Source organism: Bombina bombina, chromosome 10, assembly GCF_027579735.1.
Source record: "Bombina bombina isolate aBomBom1 chromosome 10, aBomBom1.pri, whole genome shotgun sequence".
NCBI classification, from domain to species: domain Eukaryota; kingdom Metazoa; phylum Chordata; class Amphibia; order Anura; family Bombinatoridae; genus Bombina; species Bombina bombina.
Window position 1 is genome coordinate 110,641,237 of NC_069508.1, and position 11,156 is coordinate 110,652,392.

Here is an 11,156-nt window from a genome sequence, read left to right on the forward strand (position 1 = left end):
TAAAATCACTTCTCTTTACAAAAGTGCTTTGTTCTCTTGGTATCCCTTGCTGAAAAAGAATACGCACATATCCTACACTAGTGGGAGCTAGTTGCTGATTGGTGCCTGCACATATTTGTCTCTTGTGATTGGCTAACTAGATGTGTTCAGCTAGCTGCTGGTAGGCAATGCTGCTTCTTCAGCAAAAGATAGCAAGAGAATAAGACACATTTGATAATAGATGTGTATTGGAAAGTTGATTAAAATTGTATGTTCTATCCAAATCATCAATGAAAATGTTGGTTTCCTGTCCCTTTAAAGTGCCCCTGTTTTTATGATTATTTTTTAATACTGGGCTTTAATTCATTAAACTTTACAATCACTTTTAAACATTTTCACTGTCATAGTAACATTTCACTGTCGGAGTATTGCCTGATGATACCATGTTTTCGCCTATGGGAAAACTTTTCATAAGGCTCTCTATAAATCGGTGCAGGGATTAATCTGCTACCTGCCTTTTATAGATCGACAATATACTCTTGTACCATTACCTCTGCTGATATGTTTCAGTACTAGTTTGACTGTCTCCTATATGTGGATGGGTGTCTTAAAGGTAAGTATGAAAATGTATCTTTCTTTCATGTAATTAGCAAGAGTCCATGAGCTAGTGATGTATGGGATATACATTCCTACCAGGAGGGGCAAAGTTTCCCAAAACTCAAAATGCCTATAAATACACCCCCTCACCACACCCACAATTCAGTTTTACAAACTTTGCCTCCCATGGAGGTGGTGACGTAAGTTTGTGCTAGATTCTACGTTGATATGCGCTTCGCAGCAGACTGAAGCCCGGTTTTCCTCTCACAGTGCAGTGAATGTCAGAGGGATGTGAAGAGAGTATTGTCTATTTGAATACCATGGTCTTCCTCTAGGGGATCTATTTCATAGGTTCTCTGTTATCGGTCGTAGAGATTTCTTCTCCTACCTCTCTTTTCAGATCGACGATATACTCTTATATACCATTACCTCTACTGATTCTCGTTTCAGTATTGGTTTGGCTATCTACTATATGTAGATAAGTGTCTTAGGGTAAGTAAATCTTATTTCTATTTATGACACTCAAAGCTATGGTTGGGCACTTTATATGTAAAGTTCTAAATATATGTGTTTAAACTTATATTTGCCATGATTCAGGATAATCAGTATTCCTTCATTCAGACTGTCAGTTTCATTTTTTTGGGAAAATGCATATAAATTTTATTTTTTCATACCTTAAAATTTTCAATGGACTTTTTTTCAAAATTGCGGGCTGTTAGGCTCGCGGGTGCAGAAAATGCTTCTATTTATTGCGTCATTCTTGGCGCAATACTTTTTTGGCGCAAACATTTTGTCATTTCCGGCGTCATAGTTGGCGCCGGAAGTTTTCATGTAATTGCGTCATTTTTTACGTATGTGTATTGCGGACGTTTTTTTGGCGCCAACAAATATGGCAGTCATTCTTGGCGTCATACTTGGCGCCAGTTTTTTTCACATTATTTCAGTCTCACTTTTTAGTTGCTTCTGGTTTTCTAGAGGCTTGTTTAATTTTGCATTTTTTTCCCATTCCTGAAACTGCCATTTAAGGAATTTGATAATTTTCCTTTATATGTTGTTTTTTCTTTTACATATTGCAAGATGTCACTTCCTGACCCTGGATCAGAATCTACTTCTGGAAAAGCGCTGCCTGATGGTTCTACCAAAGCTAAGTGCATTTGTTGTAAACTTTTGGTAACTGTTCCTCCGGCTGTAGTTTGTGTTAGTTGTCATGATAAGCTATCCAACGCTGATAATATTTCCATTAGTAATAAACCATTACCTGTTGTTGTTCCTTCAACATCTAATGTTCAGGATGTTCCTGTTAATGTTAAAGAATTTGTTTCTATTTCTATTCGGAAGGCTCTGTCTGTTATTCCTCCTCCTAGTAAACGTAAGAGGTCTTTTAAAACTAAACATATTTCAGATGAATTTTTAAATGACCACCATCATTCTGACTTATCTTTTTCTGATGAGGATCTTTCTGGTTCAGAAGATTCTACCTCAGATATTGACACTGATAAATTTTCATATTTGTTTAAGATGGAGTTTATTCGTTCTTTACTTAAAGAAGTGTTGATTGCATTAGATATGGAGGAGTCTAGTCTTCTTGATATTAAAACTGATAAGCGTTTAAATTCAGTTTTTAAACCTCATGTAGTTATTCCAGAAGTTTTTCCAGTTCCTGATGCTATTTCAGAAGTAATTTCTAGGGAATGGAATAGTCTGGGTACTTAATTTACTCCTTCTCCAAGGTTTAATAAATTGTACCCTTTGCCATCTGATAGATTAGAGTTTTGGGAGAAAATCCCCAAAGTTGATGGGGCTATCTCTACTCTTGCTAAACGTACTACTATCCCTACGGCAGATAGTACTTCGTTTAAGGATCCTTTAGATAGGAAGCTTGAATCCTTTCTAAGGAAGGCTTATTTATGTTCAGGTAATCTTCTTAGACCTGCTATTTCTTTGGCTGATGTTGCTGCAGCTTCAACTTTCTGGTTGGAGACTTTAGCGCAACAAGTGTCAGACCATAATGCATATAGCATTGTTAAACTCCTTCAACATGCTAATAACTTTATTTGTAATGCCATTTTCGATATCAGAATTGATGTCAGGTATATGTCTTTAGCTATTTTAGCTAGAAGAGTTTTATAGGCTTAAGTCTTGGAATGCAGATATGACTTCTAAGTCAACTTTGCTTTCTCTTTCTTTCCAAGGTAATAAATTATTTGGTTCTCAGTTAGACTCAATAATTTCAACTGTTTCTGGGGGGAAGGGAGCCTTTTTACCTCAGGATAAAAAATCTAAAGGTAAATATAGGGCTGCTAATCGTTTTCGTTCCTTTCGTCAGAATAAGGAACAAAAGCCTGACCCTTCCTCTAAAGGAACAGTTTCCGTTTGGAAACCTTCTCCAGTCTGGAATAAATCCAAGTTCCCAAATCCGCATGAAGGTGCGGCCCTCATTCCAGCACAGCTGGTAGGGGGCAGGTTACGATTTTTCAAAGATGTTTGGATCAATTCGATTCAAAGCCTTTGGATTCAGAACATTGTTTCACAAGGGTACAGAATAGGTTTCAAGATAAGACCGCCTGTGAGAAGATTCTTTCTTTCACGCATTCCAGTAAACCCAGTAAAGGCTCAAGCGTTTCTGAAATGTGTTTCAGATCTGGAGTCAGCTGGAGTAATTGTGCCAGTTCCAGTTTTGGAACAGGGCCTGGGGTTTTATTCAAATCTGTTCATTGTTCCAAAGAAAGGGAATTCTTTTAGACCAGTTCTGGATCTAAAAATATTGAATCGTTATGTAAGGATACCAACATTCAAGATGGTGACTATAAGGACTGTTCTGCCTTTTGTTCAGCAAGGGCATTATATGTCCACAATAGACTTACAGGATGCATATCTTCATATTCCAATTAATCCGGACCATTATCAGTTCCTGAGATTATCTTTTCTAGACAAGCATTACCAGTTTGTTGCTCTTCCTTTTGGCCTAGCAACAGCTCTAAGGATCTTTTCGAAGGTTCTCGGTGCCCTTCTTTCTGTAATAAGGGAGCAGGGTTTTGCAGTATTTCCTTATTTGGACGATATCTTGGTACTTGCTCAGTCTTTACATTCTGCAGAATCTCATACGAATCAACTTGTGTTGTTTCTTCAAAGACATGGTTGGAGGATCAATTTACCAAAGAGTTCCTTGATTCCTCAGACAAGGGTAACCTTTTTGGTTTCCAAATAGATTCAGTGTCCATGACTTTGTCTCTAACAGAAAAGAGACGTCTGAAATTGGTTTCAGATTGTCGAAACCTTCAGTCTCAATCTTTCCCTTCGGTAGCTTTGTACATGGAAATTTTAAGTCTCATGACTGCTGCATCGGACACAATCCCTTTTGCTCGTTTTCACATGAGATCTCTTCAGCTTTGTATGCTGAACCAATGGTGCAGGGATTATACAAAGCTATCACAATTAATATCCTTAAATCCCAATGTTCGATCTTCTCTGACTTGGTGGTTAGATCACCATCGTTTAGTTCAAGGGGCCTCTTTTGTTCGTCCAACCTGGACTGTGATCTCAACCGATGCGAGTCTTTCAGGTTGGGGAGCTGTATGGGGATCTCTGACAGCGCAGGGGGTTTGGGAATCTCAGGAGGCGAGATTACCAATCAACATTTTGGAACTCCGTGCGATTTTCAGAGCTCTTCAGTTCTGGCCTCTTCTGAAGAGAGAATCGTTTATTTGTTTTCAGGCAGACAATGTCACAACCATGGCATATGTCAATCATCAAGGGTGGACTCACAGTCCTCAGGCTATGAAAGAAGTATCTCGGATACTTGTATGGGCGGAATCCAGCTCCTGTCTAATTTCTGCGGTTCACACCCCAGGTATAGACAATTGGGAAGCGGATTATTTCAGTCGCCAGACGTTACATCCGGGGGAATGGTCTCTTCACCCGGAGGTATTTCTTCAGATTGTTCAAATCTGGGGGCTTCCAGAAATAGATCTGATGGCCTCTCATCTAAACAAGAAACTTCCCAGGTATCCAGATCCAGGGATCCTTAAGCGGAAGCAGTGGACGCGTTGTTGCTTCCTTGGAATTATCATCTGCTTATATCTTTCCGCCTCTAGTTCTTCTTCCAAGAGTGATTTCCAAAATCCTAATGGAGCGTTCGTTTGTACTGCTGGTGGCTCCAGCATGGCCACACATGTTTTGGTATGCGGATCTCGTTCGGATGGCAAGTTGCCAGCCTTGGACACTCCCGTTAAGGCCAGACCACCTGTCTCAAAGCCCATTTTTCCATCAGGATCTCAAATCATTACATTTGAAGGTATGGAGATTGAACGCTTAATTCTTCGTCATATAGGTTTCTCTGACTCAGTGATTAATACTATGTTACAGGCTCGTAAATCTGTGTCTAGAAAGATCTATTACCGAGTCTGGAAGACTTACATTTCTTGGTGTTCTTCACATAAATTCTCTTGGCATTCTTTTAGAATTCCTAGAATTTTACAATTTCTTCAAGATGGTTTGGATAAGGGTTTGTCTGCAAGTTCCTTGAAAGGACAAATCTCTGCTCTTTCTGTTCTTTTTCACAGAAAGATTGCTAATCATCCTGATATTCATTGTTTTGTACAGGCTTTGGTTCGTATTAAGCCTGTCATTAAGTCGATCTCTCCTCCTTGGAGTCACAATTTGGTTCTGAGGGCTTTACAGGCTCCTTCGTTTGAACCTATGCATTCTCTGGATATTAAATTGCTTTCTTGGAAAGTTTTGTTCCTGTTGGCCATCTCTTCTGCTAGAAGAGTTTCTGAATTATCTGGTCTTTCTTGTGAACCTCCTTTTCTGATTTTTCATCAGGATAAGGCGGTGTTGCGGACTTCATTTAATTTTTTACCTAAGGTCGTGAATTCTAACAACATTAATAGAGAAATTGTTGTCCCTTCATTGTGTCCTAATCCTAAGAATTCTCTGGAGAGATCTTTACATTCTTTGGATGTAGTAAGGGCTTTGAAATATTATGTTGAAGCTACTAAAGATTTCAGAAAGACTAGAAGTCTATTTATTTGTTATCTTTTCTGGTTCTAGGAAAAGGTCAGAAGGCTTCTGCCATTTCTTTGGCGTCTTGGTTAAAGTCTTTGATTCATCATGCTTATGTAGGGTCCGGTAAATCCCCGCCTCAAAGAATTACGGCTCATTCTACTAGCTCAGTTTCTACTTCCTGGGCTTTTAGGAATGAAGCTTCAGTTGATCAGATTTGCAAAGCAGCAACTTGGTCTTCTTTGCATACTTTTACTAAATTCCACCATTTTGATGTTTTCTCTTCTTCTGAAGCAGTTTTTGGTAGAAAAGTACTTCAGGCAGCTGTTTCAGTTTGATTCTTCTGCTTATAATTTCAGTTTTTTTCATTATAAGATTAAAACTTTTTTTGATTTGGGTTGTGGATTATCTTTTCAGCGGAATTGGCTGTCTTTATTTTATCCCTCCCTCTCTAGTGACTCTTGCGTGGAAGTTCCACATCTTGGGTATCTGCTATCCCATACGTCACTAGGTCATGGACTCTTGCTAATTACATGAAAGAAAACATAATGTATATAAGAACTTGCCTGATAAATTCATTTCTTTCATATTAGCAAGAGTCCATGAGGCCCACCCCTTTTTTGTGGTGGTTATGATTTTTTTTGTATAAAGCACAATTATTCCAATTCCTTATTTTTGATGCTTTCGCTCCTTTCTTATCACCCCACTTCTTGGCTATTCGTTAAACTGAATTGTGGGTGTGGTGAGGGGGGTATTTATAGGCATTTTGAGGTTTGGGAAACTTTGCCCCTCCTGGTAGGAATGTATATCCCATACGTCACTAGATCATGGACTCTTGCTAATATGAAAGAAATTAATTTATCAGGTAAGTTCTTACATAAATTATGTTTTTTTTTTTTAACAAAGAGACTCTCAGGCTATGGATTAGGCACTTTTTAAGTAAAGTTGTTATATATTGTTTTTATATACTGACTCAAGGCATAGATAGACAGACAGACACACACATATATACTGTGTGTGTGTGTATATATATATATTTTATGTGTATGTATGTGTATATATATGTATATATATATGTGTGTATGTATGTGTATATATATGTATATATATATATGTGTGTGTGTATATGTATGTATATATATATATATATATATATATATATATATATACACACTTGTGCTCATAAGTTTACATACCCTGGCAGAATTTGATTTCTTGGCCATTTTTCAGAGAATATGAATGATAACACACAAACTTTTCTTTCACTCATGGTTAGTGTTTGGCTGAAGCCATTTATTATCAATCAACTGTGTTTACTCTTCTTAAATCATAATGACAACAGTAACTACCCAAATGGCCCTAATCAAAAGTTTACATACCCTGGTGATTTTGGCCTGATAACATGCACACAAGTTGACACAAAGGGGTTTGAATGACTATTAAAGGTAACCATCCTCAACTGTGATTTGTTTACTTGTAATTAGTGTGTGTGTATAAAAGGTCTGAGTTTCTGGACTCCTGACAGACCCTTGCATCCTTCATCCAGTGCTGCACTGACAATTCTGGATTCTGAGTCATGGGGAAAGCAAAAGAATTGTCAAAGGATCTGCGGGAAAAGGTAGTTGAACTGTATAAAACAGGAAAGGGATATAAAAAGATATCCAAGGAATTGAGAATGCAAATCAGCAGGATTCAAACTCTAATCAAGAAGTGGAAAATGAGGGGTTCTGTTGAAACCAAACCACGGTCAGGTAGACCAACTAAAATTTCAGCCACAACTGCCAGGAAAATTGTTCAGGATGCAAAGACAAACCCACAAATAACTTCAGGTGAAATACAGGACTCTCTGAAAACATGTGGTGTGGCTGTTTCAAGATGCACAATAAGGAGGCACTTGAAGAAAAATGGGCTGCATGTTCAAGCCGCCAGAAGAATCCATTACTACGCAAATGCCACAAAGTATCCCGCTTATAATATGCCAAACAGCACAGAGAGAAGCCTCAAACCTTCTGGCACAAAATTATTTGGAGTAATGAGACCAAAATTGAGCTTTTTGGCCACAACCATAAATGCTACATTTGGAGAGAAGTCAACAAGGCCTATGATGAAAGGTACACCATTCCTACTGTGTATCACGGAGGTGGATCGCTGATGTTTTGGGGATGTGTGAGCTACAAAGGCACAGGAAATTTGGTCAGAATTGATGGCAAGATGAATGCAGCATGTTATCAAACAGAACCCCTCATTTTCCACTTCTTGATTAAAGTTTGAACACTGCTGATTTGCATTCTCAATTCCTTGGATATTTTTTTATATCCCTTTCCTGTTTTATACAGTTCAACTACTTTTTCCCGCAGATCCTTTGACAATTCTTTTGCTTTCCCCATGACTCAGAATCTAAAAACGCCAGTGCAGCACTGGATGAAAGATGCAAGAGTCTGTCTGGAGTCCAGAAACTTTGACCTTTTATACACACACTAATTACAAGAAAACCGATCACAGGTGTGGGTGGTTACCTTTAATAGCCATTCAAACCCCTTTGTGTCAACATGTGTGCATGTCATCAGGCCAAAATCACCAGGGTATGTAAACTTTTCATCAGGGTCATTTGGTTACTTTCTGTTGTCATTATGATGGAGTAAACAGTTGATTGATAATAAATGGCTTCAGCCAAACACCACGAGTGAGAAATTTTTTTGTGTTATCATTCATATTCTCTAAAAAATGGCCAAGAAATCATAAATTTTGCCAGGGTATGTAAACTTATGAGCACAGCTGTATATATACCTTGAGTCAGTTGTTTAGTTCTCCTATATTATAGCTGCAAAACAGATTTGTTTGAGTTTGAAACATATCTTTGTATGTCTCAGCATGTCTGGGCTTATCTTCACATTCCAATTCATCCCAGACCATTATAGTTTTCAGAGATTCTCTTTTCTAGACAAGCATTATTAATTTGTCGCTCTTTAATTTGGCCTAGCAACAGGTTCTCGGTGCCCTTCTATCTGTAATCAGAGAGCAGGGTATTGCAGTGTTTCCTTATTTGGACGATATCTTGTTACTAGCTCAATCTTTTCATTTAGCAGAATCTCACACAAAACTAATGTTTCTTCAAAGACATGGTTGGAGGATCAATTTACCAAAGAGTTTCTTGATTCCTCAGACAAAAGTCACCTTCTTAGGTTTTCAGATAGATTCAGTGTCCATGACTCTTTCTCTGACAAGAGACGAATGAAATTGGTTTTAGCTTGGCTAAACCTTCAGTCTCTATCATTCCCTTCAGTGGCTATGTGCATGGAAGTTTTAGGTCTCATGATTGCAGCATTGGACGCAATCCCCTTTGCTCGTTTTCATGAGACCTCTACAGCTTTGCATGTTGCACCAGTGGTGCAGGGATTATACTTGGATATCACAGTTGATATACTTACATCCCAACATTCAACTCTCTCTGACTTTGTGGTTAAACCATCACCTTATTGTTCAAGGGGCCTCCTTTGTTCATCATTCCTGGACTGTGTTCACAACAGATGCATGTCTTACAGGTTGGGAAGCTGTCTGGGGATCTCTGACAGCACAATGGATTTGGAGTCCTCAAGAGGCGAGGTTACCAATCAATATTTTAGAACTCTGTACTATTTTCAGAGCTCTTAAGGCTTGGCCTCTACTGAAGAGAGAATTTTACATTTGTTTTCAAACAATATCACAACAGTGGCATATGTCAATCATCAAGGGGGGGACTCGCAGTCCTTTAGCAATGAAAGAAGTTTCTCTGATACTTTCTTAGGCGGAATCCAACTCTTGTCAAATCTCTGTGATTCATATCCCAGGTGTAGACAATTGGGAAGCAGATTATCTCAGCCGTCATTCTCTACATCTGGGGGAGTGGTCTCTCCATCCAGATGTGTTTTTTAAATTTAAGACAGCATTTTTTTTTGTGTAAATCTTAGGCACCTCTATACCCTTGTGTTTTCGTCTTTTTCCATTTTCCTTCGGCTGAATGACTGGGGATTATGGGTAAGGGAAGTGACACTTAACATCTCTGCTAGGGTGCTCTGGCGCCTCCTGCTGGCCTGGAGTTTAATAACCCACTAGTAATTGGAATGAAATTGTGAACTCTCCATGCCCGTAAAGAAAGAAATTGATCAGGTAAGCATACATTTTGTTTTTCATTCCATCATATAAAATGATGGAAAAATACCCGAGCTTTAGTCAGAACATTAAGTGCCCTGTCCCCCAAAAAGTCAAATTTATCTTGTTATATGTAGTTGTCTTTCATGTTATTTGTAGTCTTGTTATAGCATGAAACCTATATATAACCTCAAATATTACACAGTGTGTTTCATTTATTCTCATTGGGGCACAAAGGTTACATTTGGAATTGCCATTTCTTGGTTGACCGTGGTATCATTTACAAATGAAGACAGAACATTTGAAGGGACATTTTACTGAAACCTTTTCTCCTCTAACTGCTGAGCTGTTTTTTAGTTTTTAGTTGCTACTCATATTTAAAAGGACATTATGAAATTTCATAATTTTAGAGAGAGACTGCAATTTTAAAAAACTTCCTCATTTACTTCTATTATCTTATTTTCTTTGTTCTCTTGGTATCATTTCTTGAAAATCATACCTAGGTAGGAACAGGAGCTGGGCGCTAGCTGCTGATTGGTGTCTGCACAAATATACCTCTTTGTGGCTTACCAATGTGTTCAGCTAACTCCTAGAAGTGCATTGTGACTCCATTAAATGATACTGAGTGAATGAAATAAAATGGAAAGTTGTTTAAAGTTGCATGCTGTATCTCGGTTTGCTACCTCGGCCATGTTTTCCTGGACACTTATGAGTTACACATGCTGCAGGGTAAGCATGGTGGATCATGTATTTTGCCTCTGGACATTACATGAATAAATAGTGCTGATGAACAGAACAATACAGGTTCCTCCCTGCACACCCTGCAGCATGTGTAACTCATAAGTGCCCAGGAAAACATGGGTGAGGTGGCAACCTTAACTCTGAATCATGAAAAGAAATTGGGTTTCGTGTGCCTTTAAGCCCTACTGAAGGCAGTGAGAAGCCCACTCATATTTTTTTTTCTTTTCAGGAAACCCAGCAGATTCAAGCTATAACATATTTTATTTTTTTATGTAGATATCATTACGTAAGAAACCTGCAGCAAAAAGTGTGGGGGGAAATGCATTTATAAGCAATGGTGTGTTTTCTCTATAGTAAAAAGGTTATCCTCATAAATAAGGGTATTTCGGTATAGTTATTTAACACTGATCTGCTCATGGGCTCCCTTTTTTATTTTTTTTACATGGCTTTTCACCCCTACCCTCTCTATTTACAGATGATGGTCGACCTGGAAGTCAATTAGATGAATTCCAGGAGTGCCTTTCCAAATTCACACGATATAATTCTGTGCGTCCCCTCGCGACACTGTCATATGCAAGCGATCTGTATAATGGCTCCAGCATAGTATCAAGGTGAGATTATCATCAAATTCTGTTTTTTCTCTTTTCTTTTACATACAGATACAGAGTACAGTTTTTGAAACTTCTATTTAGAATTAAGACTGAAAA

The 11,156-nt window shown here is 38.3% G+C and overlaps 1 protein-coding gene across 1 annotated transcript in view; it reads left to right on the forward strand.

Moving 5' to 3' along the window:
* The window catches only part of COP1 (COP1 E3 ubiquitin ligase), a gene marked incomplete in the record, with an annotated part of 548,256 nt that overhangs the window by 166,638 nt on the left and 370,462 nt on the right, over positions 1-11,156 (forward strand). Inside the window, 1 exon segment of the mRNA XM_053693305.1 lies at positions 10,925-11,060. Coding sequence (XP_053549280.1) covers positions 10,925-11,060 — 136 coding nt within the window.